The sequence below is a fragment of the Lagenorhynchus albirostris genome, chromosome 10 (assembly GCF_949774975.1).
Source record: "Lagenorhynchus albirostris chromosome 10, mLagAlb1.1, whole genome shotgun sequence".
Taxonomy (NCBI): domain Eukaryota; kingdom Metazoa; phylum Chordata; class Mammalia; order Artiodactyla; family Delphinidae; genus Lagenorhynchus; species Lagenorhynchus albirostris.
In genome coordinates, this window is record NC_083104.1 from 51,457,251 (window position 1) to 51,478,961 (window position 21,711).

Here is a 21,711-nt window from a genome sequence, read left to right on the forward strand (position 1 = left end):
CCCCACACTTGGTTCAGAATCAACCTGGACTCAAAGTGGTAGCCCAAAGGGGTAACTAAATAGTATTAGACTATATTTTTCACATGTAGTTCTCTACGTAACTGGTAAACCATAAACTGGTCTGTCGTTGGTAGAAGTACTCAAGTACTTCTGCAATGTGTTTATATAGCTGTAGTCAGCAGTCAGCTAAAATTGTGAAATCAAATAATGCACAAGGTAATGACATTTACTTAAAATAGAATTTTTTTTTTTTGACCGCACTGCACTGCACGGCTTGCAGGATCTTAGCTCCCTGACCAGGGATCAAACCCGCATGGAGTCTTAACCACTGGACCACCAGGAAAGTCCTGAAATAGTATTTTTTAATATCTGAATTTAAAAGTTTTTTATGTGCATTCCAGAAAGTTGTAGTTTGGTAAAATCATCAAAGAAAACTGAGGAGACAATTAAAAAACCACAGAAAAAAATTTTTTTACAAAATTTTTTTAAAACAATGACTCTTTGGCCAGAAGAAATGACCACAATTTTTGGAGTTTAATGTTCTCCTCAACATCACTAAGTAACACAATGAACCATGAACTACAGATTATCAGTTTGAAGGGGAATTACATGTCAGCATGTTTGGGTAGGGCACTGTTGCAATCGTGAAATCTGGAAAGAGCATTAAAGAATTCCTGATTCAGGGACCAGAGTCCAAGCCAGGAGCTACAGCTTATCTTTCCAGGGAGCATGAGAAGCCCTGAGGCCCCTGACAGCTTCCAAGCTCAGAGCACAGCAACCTGAGCAGTGGGAAATACTGTGCTCAGCCCCACCTCCTGTAGGGGATTCTGCTCCACTGGTTTGAGATGGGACCAGAGCCTGGCAAGCAGCAAGTAACCTAGAGAAGGAGGTGATGGGCCTCCACCACTGGCCATCAGTTCTTGTAGGTAACACCAGCTTAAGTGAGTCACAGGAAATTGTTTGGGCCCATCTCACTGTTAAACACATTCATTTCCTTATCCATTAAAAAAGATACAAAGAATTTACTTCAATAAAAACAAGTGATAAACATGCTATGTGAGTAACTGAATTAAAATACAATTCGAGGGCTTCCCTGGTGGCGCAGTGGTTGAGAGTCTGCCTGCCGATGCAGGGGACACGGGTTCGTGCCCCAGTCCGGGAAGATCCCACATGCCGCGGAGCGGCTGGGCCCGTGAGCCATGGCCGCTGAGCCTGCGCGTCCGGAGCCTGTGCTCCGCAATGGGAGAGGCCACAGCAGTGAGAGACCCGCGTACCGCAAAAAAAAAAAAAAAAAAAATACAATTGTAACTGAGTTGGCTAAACTAGAAATCAATAAGGTTTTACTAACATTGGGTAGATAATGAACTTCAACATCCCCAGACCCTTAAAACAGCACTCCCAACAATTACTATGTACAATGCTCTTTATTACTTCCCTGTTTCTTTTTGGTTATAAATTGGTATTTAATATTAAAGTTGTTTTAAAATAAACTTTTCTCATTTGACCTGGTTTACCACTCTTAAATGAGGATATTTACATATTTCCAGATAAATACACCAGAATCCTGGAATTATAAAGGCTCTAAGGATTATTTCACTTCTTCATTTTATAAATAATATAACTGAGGCACTAAGAGAGTAAATGTCTTAAGTGGCTGAGCTGGAGTTATATCTCATAATTCCAGCCTCATTCCTGAGTCCCTGCTTCTGCCATTTCTCCATTCCTGATGCTGAATTAGAATTCTCAATGGAGTTTTCAGATCAATAAATATTTGTCAAGAGTCTCCTAAGATAAGCATTGAACCAGGTGTTAATGATACAGGTGTGAGGCTTTGAAAAGCTGAGTGGTAAAACTTAGATTATAAACATGATCAAGGGGGAAAAGTAAACGTCTGTTACTGATAAAAGTAAAATGCAAACAGAATTTTGGTCTTGAAGTATGCAAATATCTTCCAGGTTTTTTTCCTCTCTATTCCACCTTGGCACCTTCATATTAAATCTAAATGCAGCAAAATAAAAAGGCAGGAAAGAGTGAGCAGTTTACTTATCTTTTAAAAAAGTCTTTTGTCTAAAACAAGGTTAACTTACCTCTACATCTGTTTGAAAGTTAAAAAGGTCTATTCTTTGCCAGTTGCTTCCATCCAGGGCTAAGATATTCCAAGCCTGGGAGGTTGGGAGAGATTAGGGTGAAAAAGATATATTTATTGCGACTGTTAAGGAAAGTCTTGATTCAACCTTTATATTTCCAAATGTTTATTCATGATAGACATTAAGCTGATAATCAAATGTGGAATTATGATAACATTGTGTTATGTTACATATAAAAGATGACATTTTAATTTTTAACTTGAACTCATCCTCATTCTAATAAAACTTGTATTTCTTGATTACAAATTTGGTTAATACTCTACCTTGGAAATCTGTGCACATCGGCACAAAGTTACTATATCCAAGAAGGAAAATATTCTAGGAAGAAAGGGAAAAAAAGCACAAAAATAAGATGGTGTTAACATTTTAGAATATTTATAACTTGAAAGATAAAATCTAATGAGCCATTTGGATATTCATAACTTTTTCAAGATTCCTCAATTCGTAATACACAAGTGCACTATAATTGTTCATCACTACTATGACATATTAAATGTTTGCACATTCCAAAGCTGTTTTAGACACACTACACAAGTCCCCTTAACCCAGAATTCATTAAACTTTTATTTCCCTTGTTCTAAGTCATGGACATGGAACAGTAGATCATAACCTGTTCTATTCAAAGACCAATCTCTCGGGACTTCCCTGCTGGCACAGTGCTTAAGACTCTGAGCTCCCAATGCAGGGGGCCTGGGTTCAATCCCTGGTCAGGGAACTAGATCCCACATGCATGCCACAACTAAGAGTTCACATGCTACAACTAAGGAGCTGGTGAGCCGCAACTAAGGAGCCCAACTGCCACAACTAAGGAGCCTGCTGGCCACAACTAAGACCCCGTGCAACCAAATAAATAAATAAATAGATGAACACAACATCAATCAGTGAGCTGTAGGAGACAACTTTAAAAAGAAGAAAAAAAAAGACCAATCTCTCACCTCCCAGGCATTGAGCCTAGTGAGGGCTAAATCATTCTAATTCCTATGCAAACCCCACTTCTGGTGGTAGACGCATGAAACAGGCTCAGGTGCCTGAGCCTCAAATAACACGGCCAAGAAAAGCTCAACAATAAAACCCACTCACTTTTTATCTATCTGCTCACAGGGCAGAAAGATGGAGCTCATTTCCTGAGCAAAAGCCAAGAAGTTACAGAAGATGGGAAAGATGGGGAAAAAGAAAAGCAGAGAGAAGCAAACAAAAGCTTAGTTGACACCAGCAGTCCCCCAGTGGAAGCAGTAGCTGTCAGCATGGCAGGGTCAGAGGGAGGTTCTGACATTCTGGCAGTGGAGATGAGCTGCTGATGATAGCACAGTGGCAAATAGCCGTGTGTGCTTCAGCGCTCCGCAGTCACAGCTGAAAACAAAGAGCAGCTTTCCTGAGAGACAAAGAGTGGATGGGGACGAGGTCAGGGACAACAATAGGGTCTCAATCCCCAGAGTACCGGAAGGTAAATATGAGAGTCTGTGCCTGTGTGTGTGGAAGGTGAAACGGCAAACAGCCACCTAAAAAGTTCTCCAAAATTCTCCAAAGGTAACAATCAGCAGTGCGTGGAAAATCCATGGGCTTGGAGAAGATAGTAGATCCATAAAACACCAGAGCACTGCACCCTACAACAAAGCACCCACAGGCAGCACCACGGGGCCAGTGACAGCGTAGATACTGTTCTACAATATAGGCTCCAATCATTTTCTAGAGAAAAGCAAAGGACAGAAGCATAAGGGCTGCACTGATCTTAAAAGACTCAATGGAACTTTGTACATAGGAAAATGCCGATGGCTGGAAATGTGTACTTACATATATTAAACATATTTCAGGGTGTCTGCACATCTACATTGCTTCTGTGGTAATACATCTTGCCCCACCACCACAAATGTCTGTGTTCTGTGCCATACAACCATTCCACAATGAGCCATAACTGATCGTCAGCTCACGAAAAGACAAGGACCAGATAGAGAAATGAGTATGGTACAGCAGAATCATATCACACACTGGCATTGGGTTCTAAAGTACAAGCTGAAGGTAGAAAGGAGTTAACTAAGTTTCCCTTGAAAATCCCTCAAGAATGTACCATCTTGGAGCCCAACATACTCTATCACCTCTCAGTAATAATAACAATACTGATAATCATAGTTAACACTGATTATGCACTTACATGTGCTAGCTGTCACTCTTTAATTGTCACAACAATGCCATGAGGTGCTATTACGATCTCCATTTTACAGATAGGAACACTGGGACCTGCCAAGGCCACACAGATAGGAAGAGCGGAGCCAGAATTTGAACCCAGGTAGTCTGGCTTGAGAGCCCAAGCCCATGACCCTACACAAAGTGCCCTAGAAAGTTTAACACAGCTGTTGTTCCCTCAGGATTAGACTAGAATCTATTTCTTCAACTGCACAGCAGATGAAGCAGTCTGTGTTGAGTGAGCATGCTGTATGGAAAATATGTTTCTTTCCTTCTTCCTCTCTTTCTTTCTCTTTCTTTCTTTCTTTCTTTCTTTCTTTATGGCCAAGCTGTGTGGCTTGTGGGATCTTAGTTCCCTGATCAGGGATCGAACCCAAGCCCTCAGCAGTGAAAGCATGGAGTCTTAACCACTGGACCTCCAGGGAATTCCCAAAACATGTCTCTTTAAACACTAAAATCACACTAACTCAAACAAGATGCTCACACATTCGGACACAAGTGAGAATCAATAGCTGGAACACAAGTTTGCATTTCTCATCTCATGCTTACTACCCAACATTATGATTACTGAATGAAAAAGTAGATTGCCTTCATTATTTACATTATCCCCCCAACACACATACACAGATACTTGAATGTGCACAAGTTAAACAGGCATGATAAGGGACTTCCCTGGTGGTCCAGTGGTTAAGACTCTGCGCTCCCAATGCAGGGGGCCCAGGTCTGATCCCTGGTCAGGGAACTAGATCCCACATGCATGCCGCAACTAAGAGTTCACATACCACAACTAAGGAGCCCACCTGCCACAACTAAGACACAGCACAACCAAATAAATAAATAAATAAATACATTTTAAAATAGGCGTGATAAGACTCCAAACTGCCAAATTAAGCCAAATTCCCAAATCATGTTCCAATGAATAAAATAAACACCCTGAATGACAGAGCCTGGAACATTGGTAATAGAAACAGAGATAGCTAAAGGAATAAGAGTAGTCAGAAATCAGGTTCTGGCCCTTCCAAACTTTTTATTTTTTTCCTGGAAATTGCTTCCTACCTCAAATGTGTTAACTTCACCCTTCATTAGAAAAGCACTAAAATCGCAACTTGGTTATAAATAAATACACACAGGAGTATATAGGAATGGATTTTTTTTTTATTTTATTTTATTTTTTTTTGTGTTACGCGGGCCTCTCACTGCTGTGACCTCTCCCATTGCGGAGCACAGGCTCCGGACGCGCAGGCTCAGTGGCCATGGCTCACGGGCCCAGCCGCTCCGCGGCATGTGGGATCTTCCTGGACCAGGGCACGAACCCATGTCCCCTGCATCGGCAGGCGGACTCTCAACCACTCCGCCACCAGGGAAGCCCGTACTGCTGGACTTTGTATTCTGCTTCACTGGTCTGTCTGCCTCTGTGCCAATGAGACCCTGTTTTTATCATGAAGCTTCAAGCTCTTGATGCCTGGTAACGTTAAGCTCAACTTTGTTTTTCTTTTGTTAAAAATATTTATTTATTTATTTACTTACTTACTTATTTAGGCTGCCCTGGGTCTTAGTTGCCACTCGTGGGATCTTCACTGCAGCATGTTTAGTTGCGGCATGCAGACTTCTTAGTTGTGGCATGTGGACTTCTTAGTTGCAGCATGCGTATGGGATCTAGTTCCTTGGCCAGGGATCAAACCTGGGCCTCCTGCGTTGGACCACCAGGGGAGTCCCCAACTTTGTTTTTATTCATCAAAATTACCTTGGTTATTCTTGGCTACTCTTTTTTTTTTTTTTTTAATTTCCACTTATGTTTTAGGATCAGCATATCAATTTACACAAGAAAACTTTATAAAATTTTATTGGAATTATGTTGAATTTATAGAAACTTTGGGGAGAATTGGGATCTTGACAATATTAAGTCTTCCAACCCAGAAACATGATATACTCCATTATTTATTTAGGACTTCTTTAATTTCTCACAGTAATTTTTGTAGTTTTCCACATAGATGTTTTGTTCATTTTTAGATTTTTCCCCGCTGGTTATTTGATGATGTTACTATTAAAATGGAATTTTTAAAATGTCATTTACTAATTGTTGCTAGTATATATACTTAACTTTCATATACTATGTCTTGCATACAGCAACATTTCCAAATTCATTTATATATTCTAGTGATTTTCTACAAACAAAATCAATACATTTGAGAATAATGACAATTTTCTTCCTTCCTTTCCAATAATTATACTTTTTATTCTTTTTCTTGCCTTACTGAAGTGGCTGTGATCTTCTCTAGTACCAATAATTGTAATGAAAGACATCTTTTTCTCTTTCCCATCTCAGAAAAAGCTGTCACTCTAATCATTGATTACAATGTTCACTATAGGGCTTTCCTCCTGCCTTTTAAATTTTCTAAAGTTACTTTGTTACACACTATAAAATACCTCAGCTTTGCACATGCATGGTTTTAACAACATCTCTTTAACATTTGCTTATTTCTCCTTTTAAAAACATATTAAATATAAGAGCAGATAGTACATAGAGTTCCCATATATTACTGCCATTTTGAGAAACACATAACACACACACACAGTTTCCCCTATTATTAACATCCTGCATTAGTGTGGCACATTTGTTACAATTAATAAATTAAGACTGACACACTGTTATTAACTAAAATCCACAGTTTATGATAAGGTTCACTCTTTGTATTGTACTATTCTATGGATCTGACAATATATCCACCATTATAGTATCATATAGAATAGTTTACCACCCTAAAAATCACCTGTGCTTCACCTGTTAATCCCTTTTATCCTCCTCATGAACCTCTGGCAACGACTGTTTTTTTTGTTTTTTTTTTTTATAAATTTATTTATTTATTTTTGGCTGTGTTGGGTCTTTGTTGCTGCACACGGGCTTTCTCTAGTTGCGGTGAGCAGGGGCTACTCTGTTGCAGTATGCAGACTTCTCACTGCGGTGGCTTCTCTTGTTGCAGAGCACGGGCTCTAGGCACGCGGGCTTCAGTAGTTGTGGCTTGTGGGCTCTAGAGCACAGGCTCAGTAGTTGGGGCTCACGGGCTTAGTTGCTCTGCGGCATGTGGGATCCTCCTGAACCAGGGATCAAACCCGTGTCCCCTGCATTGGCAGGCGATTCTTAACCACTGCGCCAACCACGGAAGTCCCGACTGATCTTTTTAATGTCTCCATAGTTTTTCCTTTTCCAGAATGTCATATAATTGGAATCATAAGTATGTAGCTGTTCATATTAGCTTCCTTCACTATGCACATGTCTTTAAGGTTCCTCCATGTCTTTTAGTGGCATGATAGCTCATTACTTTCTATTGCTGAATGATATTCCACTATATGGATGTATCACTGTTTATCCATTCATTTATATAAGGACACCTTGGTTGCTTCCAGTTTTGAGTGATTATGAATAATCTTGCTATAAACATTTGTATGCAGGTGAATATGTTTTCTACTCAGTTGGATAAATACCTAGGAGTGTTGAGTGCTAGATCATGTAAGTTTAGAAGCTGCAAAATTGTCTTCCAAAGTGTCTACACCGTTTTGAATCACCAGCAATGAGAGTTCCTGTGCTCTGAATCTTGCCAACATTTGATATTGTTCAATTTTTAAATTTTAGCCATTCTAATACACATAGAGTGATATCTCATTGTTATTTTAGTTTTCAATTCCCTAATGACATGATAGCAAGCATCTTTTCATATGCTCATTGCCATCTGTATATGTTCTTTGGTGAGGTGTCTATTCAGATCTTTTGCCCATTTTTTAAATTGGTCTGTTTTCTTGTTGGATTTTAAGTGTTCTTTGTATATTGTGGACATCCGTCCTTTATCATACATGTCTTTGCAAATATTTTCTCCCAATCTGTGGCTTGGCTTTTCATTCTCTTCTCAGAGAAGAAGTTTTTAATTTTAATAAAGTCCAACTTACCAATTTTGTCTTTCATGGATCATGCTTTTGAGGTTGTATCTAAAAACTCACTGTTAAACCCAAGGTCACCTACATTTTCTCCTATGCTTTCTTATGAAAGTTTGATAGTTTGGGGTTTTACATTTAGGCCTATGATCCATTTTGAGTCAATTTTTGCGAAAGGTGTAACGTCTATGTTTACATTCTGTTTTTGCATATAAATGTCCAATTGTTCCAATGCCATGTGTTGAAAATATATATTTTCTCCATTAAATTGCTTTTTCTCCTTTGTCAAAGATCAGCTGACTTTGTGTGGCTCTATTTCTGAGCTCTCTATTCTATTCTCTATGTTCCATTGAGTTGTCTATTCTTTTGCCAACACCACACTGTCTTGCTTTTTTTTTTTTTTACGATTTATTTATTTGGCTGCACTGGGTATTCATTGCTGCACGCAGGCTTTCTCTAGTTGCAGCGAGCAGGGGCTCATTGCGGTGGTTTCTCTTATTGCAGAGCACAGGCTCTAGGCGCGTGGGCTTCAGTAGTTGTGACACGTAGGCTCAATAGTTGTGGCTTGTGGGCTCCAGAACACAGGCTCAGTAGTTGCAGTGTAAGGGCTTAATTGCTCCACAGCATGTGGGATCTTCCCGGACCAGGGATCGAACCCATATACCCTGCAGTGGCAGGCGGATTCTTAACCACTGCCACCAGGGAAGTCCCTGTCTTGATCTCTAAAACTCTAAACTAAGTCTTCATAGGTCAGTAGTGTCAGTCCTCCAACTCTGTTCTTCTTCAGTAATGCATTGGCCTTTCAGAGTCTTTTGTCTTTCTACACAAACTTTAAAATAGATTTGTCAATATCCACAAAATAACTCGGTGGTATTTTTTATCAGCATTGTGTTGACTCCATAGATCAACTTGGGAAGAATTAACATTTTAACAATATTGAGTCTTCTTATCCATGACTGTGTAACATCTCTTTATTTATTTAGACCTTCTTTGATTTCTTTCACTGGAGCTGGAGTTTTCATCATATAAATCTTTTGCTAGATTTATACCTAAGTATTCATTTTTTGAGGCTAATGTAAGTGGTATTGTTTTTTATTTTAACTTCCAGTTGTTCACTGCTGGTGAACAATACCAGAAATGGCAATAGGAAAGCAATTACCTTCTGCATATTAACCTTGTATCGTGCAACATTATATAACTGCTTATTAATTACAGGAATATTTTGTCAATTCTTTTGGATTTTCTACATACACAATCATGTAATCTACAAACAAAACCAATGTATACCTTCCCAATGTATACTTTTTCTTTTCTTTTCTTACCTAATTGTATTAGGTAGGACTTCAGCAGTACTGTGATGAACAGGAGTAGTAAGAGGGGACATCATTTTCTGGTTCCTGAGCTTGGGGATAAAGCAACCAGTTTCTCACCGTTAAGTACACTGTTAGCCGTAGGGGTTTTTTTGTAGATATTCTTGATCAAGTTGAGGAAGTTCCCCTCTATTTTGGGTTTGATGAGACTTTTAATCATGAATGAGTGTTAAAATTTGCCAAATACTTTTTCTGCATCTACTAATATGACCATATGATTTTGTTCTTTATCAGATCATTGATGTGATTGATTATGTTGATTTTTGAATGTTGAGGCATCCTTGCATGCATGAAATAAATCCCACTTGGTTATAGTATATAATTCTTTTTATACATTGTTCAATCTGATTTGCTAACTTTTTTTTGAAGACTTCTGCATCTGTGTTCAAGAGAGATATTGTTCTGTACTTTTCCTTTCTATAATGCCTTTTTCTGGTTTTGGTATTAGGGTAATGTTAGCTTCACAGAATAAGTTAGGAATTATTCTGCTTCTATTTTCTGGATGACAACGTAGAGAATTAGTATCATTTCTTTCTTATGTTTGGTAGCATTCACCAATTAAATCATCTGGGTCTGATGTAGTAATTACATATATGTAATTGTGTCTGAAATGTTGGAGAGTATGTTGTAGACACGATGTTCATTTACCCTTAAAATACTCACATACTTCCTAAAAACAAGGACGTTCTTTTTCAGAAACACAGTACAATTAACAAAACAAGGAAAACTAACACCGACACAATACTATAATCTATAGATCTTATTCAAAATCTGTCAATTGTCCCATTAATGGTCCTTAAAACAAAAGAAAAACTTTTTTTTCCGGCCCAGGATCACATATTGCATTTATTTGCCACGTCTCTTTAGTCTCTTCTAATCTAAAACATTTTTTCAGTCTTTATCTTTCATGACTTTGCTACTTTTGAAGCATATAGCCAGTTACTCTGTAGAATGTTCTGCCATGTGTCTAATATTTCCTCACGACTAGACTCAAGTTATAATTTTTGTCAGGAATGCCACAGAAATGACATTGTGCTCTTCTTGTGCATTACATCAGGGGCATATGGTGTACATTTGTCCTATTAGTGATGATGCCAACTTTGATCACTTGGTTAAGATGATTTCTGCCGGTGTGCCCCATTATAAAATTACATTTTTTCCCTCTGCAATTAATATATATCTTGTGGGAGATTAGTTGAAACTATGAAAACGTTTTGTTTCTCACGTCATACCTTCACATATCTCATTATTTCGAAACTGGTAAATAAAGGAAAAGAACATCAAGCATTTACCCTGCCTTTCTTCTACATAAACTGTATCACTGTGTAATCAAACAGAAGTGAAGTAATTCTTTATAAAAGCATTCCATATCATATGATATCATTTATACATGGAATCTAAAGAAAAGGGGTACAAATGAACTTATTTACAAAACAGAAGTACAGTCATGGATGTAGAAAACAAACATGGTTACCAGGGGATAAGAGGCGTAGGGATAATTTGGGAGATTGGGATTGACATATACACACTACTATATATAAAATAGATAACTAATAAGAACCTGCTGTATACCACAGGGAACTCAATACTCTGTAATGGCCTATATGGGAAAGAATCTAAAAAAAAAGAGTGGATATATAACTGATTCACTATGCTATACACCTGAAACTAACAACACTGTAAATCAACTATACTCCAATAAAAAAAATTTTTTAAAGCAGTCCAACTAATAAATGAAGAAAAAGAATCAGAATATCATCATTTTGCAGCCCCAATAAGTTAATGATCTAGGCAATAAGCATACATAGATGCCAGCACAAAAAAAGGAAACCAAACATTGTGTAACTCCTAATAAAAGAACACACCACCACATAGTCTTACTAAAGGGATAGAACCTGAGTCTGATCAAACCTCTGGATCCAGCTGTCAATTTCCAAGAAATACAGATAAAGGAAACATGCTGAAATTGCACCATGAGGCTGCAATTAGCAAAACCCAGACTGTGGGAACTTCCACAATACATATCAAATAACCCAAGTTCTTCAACAGATAAAACATGTAGAACAGAAAGAGATGGACAGGAGACCTGTTGATTATTAGAGACTTAAAGATTTATTAAATGAGCAAGACTAGCTGTTTTTTCCAACTGGAGCCCAGCAGGATGACTCCCACAAAGAAGGGTGGCAAGAAGAAGGAGGGCCAGTCTGCCATCAACGAGGTGGTGACCACAGAATACACTATCAACATTCATAAGCACATCCATGCAGTGAGTTTCAAGAAGCGTGCCCCTCAGGCACTCAAAGAAATCCAGAAATTCATCATGAAGGAGATGGGAACTCCAGATGTACACACTGACACCAGGCTCAACAAAGCTGTCTGGGCCAAAGGAATAAGGACTGTCCCATACCGTATCTGTGTGCAGTTGTCCAGAAAAATGTAATGAAGATGAAGATTCACCAAACAAGCTCTACATGTCGGTTACCTATGTACTTGTCACCATTTTCAAAAATCTACAGACAGTTGATATGGATGAGAACTGTTGATTGTCAAATAAAGTTATAGAACCGCCAAAAAAAAAAATGGGCGAGACTAAACTGTAATGACTAAGGATGCACATATGGATGATAGATCTATAAAGAAATGAAAATACAGTGAAAGCTATAAAAGTCAAGAAAGTGTTATTTCTGGAGAGGGAAGCAGTTATCATTTGGATGAGAAATGGAGGTGCTTCTTTGGTGACTGGCAAAGTTTTATTTACTGACCTAAGTGATGGCTAGGGTATTTGTCTAATATTTATGTTTTGTGTGGTTCTCCAACTATATATTATACTTCATAATAAAAACATTTTTAAGAAAAAAATGTTTCAAAGAAGCAATAATGGAAATTGATAAATACTTGAAACTGAACAGTAAAAAGAAACACTAAACTTCAAAACTTGTGAAATTCAACAGAAGTAGAGCTTTGAGACTATCACTCAAAGAACTTATCTATTATTAGATGAGGGAGCTGAAAAATAACTAGCTAAATGTCCAACTTAGGCAAGCTAAAGAAAACACAGTTAACCCAAAGAAAGACAAAGAATGGGATTTAAAAAGCTAGGAGTGGAAATCGTTAAAAAAGAAAATAATAGAAAATAATAAAACCAACGTCATCAAGAAGACAAGAGGATGTAGAGGAAAGGGAACGCTTGTACACTGTTGGTGGGAATGTAAATTAGTTCACCTACTACAGAAAACAATATGAATGTTCCTGAAAAAATTTTAAATAGAATTACCATATGATTCAGCAATTCCACTTCTGGGCATATGAAATAAAAAAAGGATATTGAAGAGATATATGGCCTCCCATGTTTACTGCAGCATCATTTACAAGAGCCAAGATATGGAAACAACGTAAGTGCCTGTCAACCAATTAACAGATAAAGATGTAGTAATACTTACAATAAAATATTACTCAGCCACGAGAAAGAAGAAAATTCTGCCCTCTGTGACAACATGGATGGATTCTGAGGACATTATGCCAAGTAAGATAAGTCAGAGAAAGACAAATACTGTACGATATCACTTATATGTGGACCTAAAAGTCAAACTCATAAAAACAGAGTAAAATGGTGGTTACCAGGGTCTGGGGGGAGGGGGAATAGTACAGATGTTGTTTAAGGATACGAACTTGCAACTACTAGATACGTAAGTCCTAGAGATCTAATAAACAGTATAGTGATTACAGACAACAATACTGTAGTATTAAGACCAAACATGCTAGGAGACTAGATCTTAATTATTCCCATCACAAAAAATAAATGATAATTATGTGGTGTTCACAGGTAGCTAACACTACAATGGCAATCATATTACAATATATAAATGTACCAAATCAACATGTTGTACACCTTAGATTCATACAATGTTATATGTCAAATACAAATACATATTTTTTAAAAACTGTTACCACCTTTGGAAACACTGGCTTTATCAAGAGCTGTAAAAATGTTCTCCTCCTTTGATCCAGTAATTCCTCTTCAGGAAGTTATCATAAAGAAATAATTCAACAAAACAAAAAATTTTAATTTCAGCATTTTCTAAAATTTTATTTCAGCATTATCTAAAATTTTTAAAAAGCAACCGAAAGGTTAAGTAAATCATGACATAAACTCCATGGACTATTAAGCAGCCATTGAAGTGGTAATTATGAAAAGTATGTGGTAATAGGGAAGAGTAATCATTAAATGTTAGGTAGGAAAAAGCTCAGAGGAAAATGCTACGTTCCAAGCACTTCCAACTAAGCACAAATAAATATATATATGGGCCAAGAGTAGAAGGAAACTAAACTGTGCAAGATTTCCCAAATACAGCATGATTTTTTGCAAGCTGTTTCCTCTGCCTTGAATGTTCTCACACACACAGGCATACATATGCATACACACACATAAGTACACATTCAGATACATTCCCATATACAAATAAACATGCCCAATACACATACTACCATACACAAATATATACTAATGTACACAATGTTCTGGGCATAAAGACAGATACATAGATCCATGAAACATAATAAAGAGCCCAGGAACAAACCCACACATATATGGTCAATTAATTTATGACAAAGGAGCCAAGACATACATTGGGGAAAGAACAGTCTCTTCAATAAATGGTGCTGGGAAAACTGGACAGCCATATGTGAAAGAATGAAACTGGACTCCTGTCTCACAACCACAAAAATTAACTTAAAATGGATGAAAAGACTTGAATGTAAGACCTGAAACCATAAAAGTCCTAGAAGAAAACATAGAGGGTAAGCTTCTTGACCTAAGTTTTGAAGATGATATTTTGGATTTGACACTAAAAGCAAAGGCAACAAAAGCAAAAATAAACAAGTGGGACTACATCAAACTAAAAAGCTTCTGCACAGCAAAGGAAACCATCAACAAAATGAAAAGGCAACCTACTGACTGGGAGAAAATATTTGCAAACCATATATCTGATGAGTTAATACCCAAAATCTATAAAGAACTCATACCACCCAATAGCAAAAAAAAATTCAATTAAAAAATGGGCAGAAGATCTAAATAGACATTTTTCCAAAGAAGGCACACAAATGGCCAAGAGGTACATGAAATATGCTCAACAACACTAATCATCAGGGAAATGAAAATCAAAACCACAGTGAGATATCACCTCTCACCTACTGGAATTGCTACTATCAAAAAGACAAGAAATAAGTATTGGCGAGGATGTGGAGAAAAAGGAACGCTTGGGTACTATCAGTGGGAATATAAATTGGTGCAGCCACTATGGAGAACAGTACGGCAGTTCCTCAAAAATTTAAAAACAGAACTACCATATGATCCAGCAATTCCACTTGTGGGTATTTATCTGAAGAAAATGAAAACATAACCCAAAAGATACACACTATCATGTTCACTGTAGCATTATTTACAACAGCCAAGATACGGAAGCAACCTAAGTGTCTATCAATGGATGAATGAATTAAAAAATGTGAGATACAGATACATATATGAAAATTATTCAGCCATAAAAAAGAATGAACTCTTGCCATTTGTGACAACACAGATGGACCTCAAGGGTATTATGCTAAGTGAAATAAGTCACAGAGAGAGAGACAAATACCACATGATCTCACTTATATGTGGAATCTAGATAAAAAAAACAAAACAAAACTGAGCTAATAGATACAGAGAACAGATCTGTGCCAGAGGTGGTGGGAGGGTGGGCAAAATGGGTGAAGGGGGTCAGAAGGTACAAACCTCCAGTTATAACATGAATAAGTCATGGGGATGTAACATGCAGCATGGTGATTATAGGTAATAACACTGTACTGCATACTTCAAAGCTAAGGGAGTAAATCTTAAAAGTTCTCCTCACAAGAAAAAAACCTCTGTAACTATGTACAGTGACAGATGTTAACTAGACTTATTGTGGTGATCACTGTGCAGTATGTACAAATATCAAATCATTATATCATACACCTACGTCAATTATATATATATATATACATATAATCTCAATTTTTTAAAAAAAAGATTAGATTTACTGTGTTATGCAACATAAAATCCAGGACAAACACAAGAAATTATAACATGTTTAGAGAACCTATATACACACTCAAGAGGGAGAGAACATGGCCCTAAACATAGGAAAAGTCTTAGGTTGAACTAGGTGAAAGAAGGGGTGAGCAAAAGATTAGCACTTTCTCTATAAATAACAAATGCTGGAGAGGGTGTGGAGAAAAGGGAACCCTCCTACACTGTTGGTGGGAATGCAAGTTGGTGCAGCTACTATGGAGAACAGTATGGAGGTTCCTCAGAAAACTAAATACAGAATTACCATATGATCCAGCAATCCCACTCCTGGGCATATATTCAGACAAAACTACAATTCAAAAAGATACATGCACCCCTATGTTCATAGCAGCACTATTCACAATTGCCAAGACATGGAAACAACCTAAATGCTCATCAACAAATGAATGGATAAAGAAGATGTGGTACATATATACAATGGAATATTACTCAGCCATAAAAAAGAATGAAATAATGCCATTTGCAACGACATGGATGCAACTAGAGATTATCATACTAAGGGAAGTAAGTCAGAAGGAGAAAGACAAATGCCATATGATGTCACATATGTGGAGTCTAAAATATGACACAAATGAACCTATCTATGACACAGAAACAGAATCAGGGACAGAGAGAACAGACTTGTGGTTGCCGAGGGGAGGGGAGGGGAGGGGAGGGGAGGGATGGAGTGGGAGTTTGGGATTAGCAGATGCAAATTATTATATATAGGATAGATAAACAACAGGGTCCTACTGTATAGCACTGGGAACTATATTCAATACCCTGTGATAAACCATAATGGAAAAGAATATGAAAAAGAATGTACACATATGTATAACTGAATCACTTTGCTGTACAGCAGTAATTAACACATTGTAATTCAACTACACTTCAATAAAAAATAAATTTTTAAAAAAATTGGCACTTTCAAGAAGGAGAATGAACATGGGAGAGAACAAATTAGGGAATGACATTTTCAGGGACTGGAAATAACTCAGAGTTGCCAGAGTTTACAAGGAAGTTGGAAAAGAGTGAGAGATGAGATAGAGTAAGAGATAATAAGTGGACAGTTCTGGGAGAATAATTTAAGTCATAACAATTTACATGGAATTTACACTAAAGGCAACAGGAAAGGTTTTAAGGAGGAGAGAAGCAAAATTAGTAAGATAAAAAAGAAATTGATAGAAAGTTGCAATAATAATCGCAGTGAATAAAATACTTGTTTTAATCATTAAAACACCAAATTATCCTCTTAAAAAGATTATTAAATGGAGACACTATTTGAAAAAACTGGATGAAAAGATGTAGATGATACAGTAGTATTAAAAACAAGAAAGGGGGTCTTCCCTGGTGGCGCAGTGGTTGAGAGTCCGCCTGCCAATGCAGGGGACATGGGTTCGTGCTCCGGTCCGGGAAGATCCCACATGCCGCGAAGCGGCTGGGCGCGTGAGCCATGGCCGCTGAGCCTGTGCGTCCGGAGCCTGTGCTCCGCAACGGGAATGGCCACAACAGTGAGAGGCCCGCGTACCGCAAAAAAAAAGAGCACAATGAGATGCTATTCTATACTTAAGACATGTAAAAACACTAAATTTTTGAAAGGAACAACTCAACCGAGTCTCTTAGCCATTGTTTGTATGAAGGCAAATTGATAAGACCACTTTGGAAAAACAACATTACTATATGAAGTTAAAAACCTGTACAGTCTATGACCCCCAGCAATTCCACTCGGAGCGAGTGGAATTTCATACATTTATTGGCCATTTGTATTTCTTCCTTTGTTCAGACCCTCTTCAAACTTTTTCTAAGAGCTAATCCACCTCATTCTTAATAATTTTTAAGAACTGATGTATGTGTGTGTGTGTGTGTGTGTGTGTGTGTGTGTGTGCATGTATGTTGAAGAAGATAGCCTTTGCTTATAATGTGTATTCGAATTATTTCACCTACTACTATGCTATTTATCTTTGGTATGGTATATTTTGCCATATTTTACTATTCAAAGAATCAAACTTCCCAATCTTTTCTGTTTTAACTACTGAATTCACAGCTTTTAAACTAACAGGTCTCTAACATAACTTTCCAGGGATAAAGCTCTGGAGTAGAATGTACTAGATCCATCCTTCCTATCTGTGGAGCTCTACTGGTGTTTCATGCCACCTCAATGTACATTTAAAAATCTAAAAGCATCATCAGAGGTCTAATGTATAAGCATAACCCCAACCGAGACTAAGGAAGATTTGCCTCTGCCATGATTCGGACTTAGATGTCAACCCTAAAACAGTACATAATAGTATACAGAGGAAGGGCCTTTAAGCTTCTGCATCTGATTTCAACACACATTAATTTGGTCCTCATGCACGGTAAAAATAAATAAATAACAACAATAAAAATGAACAAACCAAAAAAACCTCTTTAACAAAAAAGAAAAGTCTGCATAGATGTTTAAACATGAATTTGTAATATGTACCCCCAAAAGATCATCTTACCTGTTAGGCTGCCTTGGAATATATATAAGGCATCACAGGCAGCAGGAGGTGTAGGTACCAGTCCTTGAAAAAGTCCATGGAGTGCTGCAACCAACCAGCAGGCAAGAACACCCACTCAGAAAAAATCTATGAGTTTTTTTTTCATCTGATCATCTTATTGCTAGCTTTAAGACTACTCAATATTATTAATTCACAGATCCCTTCTGTTACCCATTTCTAGTTTGTACTTAACAAGTTTTACATTTGCCTTTTCTATCCTGCTTTCACTTATAAAAGATATTCGAGTTCTCCCTCTCTATCCTTCACTCTCACACAGTTCAACAAATAGCTTGTAATTTTTCTTCATTTTATAATTTTCCCTAGCAAACTAGTAAAACCGCCAAATTATAGGTAATTTTGTAGTTGATTCCATTTGCCCGAAATGATTAGCCTCACCTCTCCTGTTTGAGGCCATCAAACCTTCCTTCATCAAGCTAACAAACATGATCAGGATTTAATTTTGTCATGGATCCACATTTTTGTTTTATTTTTTATTTTTTGGACATGCCACACGGCATGTGGGATCTTAGTTCCCCAACCAGGGATCGAAACCGCACCCCTTGCATTGGAAGCTCGGAGTCTTAACCACTGGACCGCTGGGGAAGTCCCCACATGCATTTTAAAAGGAAATACAATTATACAGATAACGGTGATTTAGTTTTTAAAAATATGTCTAATAAGAGGTTTATTATTTATTACTAACAAAAGCCATATCTTCTCAGAACGTTTTAAAATATTTACTGCATGTAGCACTCCCTATTCCTATGAAGTTTACATGCATTTTCATTTCATCACTAGCGCCTGAGAGCAACCATAACAGAAGTAAAAACTTAAGGTCAAACAAATTAATATTAAAATTTATAATCTGAGTTGTGAGTCAATATTTGCTCATATAAGACTTTTCTCAAAAGAGGAATGTTTCCTTCCAAGAGACTGCCTTTTTTATAATACAAAATAATTAACAGTTGTCATAATACCACCACTATTCTGCTCAAGCTCCAATAGTAGTCAGTTTAATGTCAGATGGTAGTATGCAATTTCCACTGAGACTGAATTAGTGTAGGTTGATGAAATGAAGCACCAGGCTACATTAACTTACTTAATAATCAGGTATTTTACTGAGACTGTTATCAGTAGCATATGTTAAGATCCATATCAGGACAGCTTGCTTTTTTCAGTTGTTGGTATTAAAACCAACTGCACTGTCAACAGTATTTATTAAGTATTCAGAGATCCAAAATTGATATTAATTAATAATAATAAGAGGGACTTCCCTGGTGGTCCAGTGGTTAAGAATCCACCTTCCAATGCAGGGGACGCATGTTCGATCCCTGGTTGGGGAACTAAGCTCCTCCATGCTGCAGGGCAACTAAGCCCATGTGCTGCAACTAATGAGCCCACACAGTGCAACTACTGAGGCTGTGCACTCTAGAGCCTGTGCCACAACTAGAGAGCCCACGTGCCGCCACTAGAGAGAAGCCCGCGTGCCGCAACGAAAGATTCCGCATGCTGCAACTAAGACCTGACGCAGTCAAATAAATAATAAATATTTTTTAAAAATAATGATAAGAGATAACATTTATTTAACATTTATTAAACGCCAGGTACTCAGAGCCAGCCAACAACCCCCTAAGGTAAGAACTATTACTATTACAGATATGGGAAATTATGGCCCAGAGAGTGAAGTCACTTTAAGGTCACACAACTAGTAAATGGGGAGAGCTGAAATCTCAAGCAAGTTTAGCTCCAAAATACAGACAATAACAACGAGGATAAATACATGCAAGGAGAACCCAACTCACTAACAGATATAGACATTACAACAAACTATATATTCCCATTGTTATAAGCATTATATAACTGACTCCCTAGGAACAGTAAAATTACAAGCTATTTGTTGAACTGTGGGAGAGTGAAAGGTAGAGAGGGAGAACTCGAATATCTTTAATTTATAAGTAAAAGCTGGATAGAAAAAGCAAATGTAAAAGCTTGTTAAGTAACAAACTAAAAATGGGTAGCAGAAGGGACCTGTGAATTAATAATATCGGGTAGTCTTAAAACTAGCAATAAAATGATCAGATAAAAAAACTCAGATTTTTTCTGAGTGGATTCAAAGTGATATAGAGAGATGAAAAGTGCATAGTTCCAGGTACTTCCCTGGTGGTCCAGTGGATAAGACTCCACGCTCCCAATGCAGGGGGCCTGGGTTCGATCCCTGTTTGGGGAACTAGATCCCACATGCATACCACAACTAAGAAGTCAGCATGCCGCAACTAAAAGATCCCGCATGCCGCAACGAAGATCCCGAGTGCCGCAACTACAACCAGGATCAGCCAAAATAAATAAATAAATAAACAAACAAACAAACATTAAACAATAAAAAAATCACGTAGTTCCAGGTTTGTTAACGGTTCCAGAGGGTAAGCTGAAGCTTCACTTGATATGACCAGTAATGGAAGCTAGCAGAGAATTTAAGAGGGTGGTAACAGATGCAGTAAAAAATGGCAGAAGAGAAAGTGACCTTGGCTGCAAGCAAATAAGATTATCGTACACTCAAGGAATTCACACCTATTGATGAAGTAAGACTGAAAGTAAATAGGAATTCAACGAGAACAGGAACAACAGTCTGCTCTGTCACAAAGAAGTCTACTATATGAAGTAAAAATGTAAGCCTAAGACAGACCGAAAGTATGAAGACATCATTTATCTTAGCAAAACCAATCAACACTTAAGCTCCATGAGGTGGGGAATTTGTAGCACTCACTCACTTTGTTGTGGAATTAACGAACGATGAAGATGTCTGCTTTGGTAACCTGGCTCAAACCCTTCTTCAAAATTTTGCTTAAAAAGGGTAGCCGGGAAAGGGGAGAGCTGCTACTATTGAGAATAGAAAGTCTGAGAGTAAAATGGCAGAAATGATATAAAGACCAACAAAAATTAATATCTGGCTAGAGTTAGTTTTGAGAATGAAGAGTCAGAGAAGACCTGTTGTGGCAGTACTTTAAAATTTAAATTCCCTTTACAGACTCCAAAATTAGAACAGAAGTGGGAATGCAAATCTATGAACATTTACTCCCAAATGACAATTCTTTTTTAAAAAATGATCTATGTATGAGCCTTAGCATAATTCAAAAACTATAACTCCAGGATTTTTGAAAGCTGGGTCCATCATGGATGTTTAAAAGAACTAATACTTCTAAAACGGCAGTTCAGAAATCACACTAGCACGGAAAGTGATGTAATTCCAACACCCGCCCCGCCCCCCACCGGCCCTTCTTGGTCAGTAGGTAGAAACAGTACCATGGCTGAGTACAGTATAAAAGCTAACCCTACCAAAAGGGAAAGAGTATTAAGTTAGCACCCTTGAGTCAAAACAGCAGCAGTACTCAGGAGAAGGGTGGAGTTTAATCACACTCCAGTGTTAAATGACTAACGTGGGTCGGTGTGAAGCTGGTTATGAGTCCCCAGGGTAAAAATGA

At 37.7% G+C, this 21,711-nt stretch overlaps 1 protein-coding gene and 1 pseudogene across 1 annotated transcript in view; one reads left to right on the forward strand and one right to left on the reverse strand.

The window, feature by feature from the left end:
- FBXL2 (F-box and leucine rich repeat protein 2) overlaps positions 1-21,711 on the reverse strand; it is a 78,946-nt gene that overhangs the window by 38,753 nt on the left and 18,482 nt on the right. The window contains exons 3-4 of the mRNA XM_060162452.1: positions 2,411-2,465; positions 2,088-2,162 (exon numbers count right to left, since the gene is read on the reverse strand). Of these exons, the coding sequence (XP_060018435.1) occupies positions 2,088-2,162; positions 2,411-2,465 (130 nt within the window). The remainder of the gene's footprint in view (positions 1-2,087; positions 2,163-2,410; positions 2,466-21,711) is intronic.
- On the forward strand, positions 11,778-12,168 carry LOC132527390 (large ribosomal subunit protein eL31-like; annotated as a pseudogene).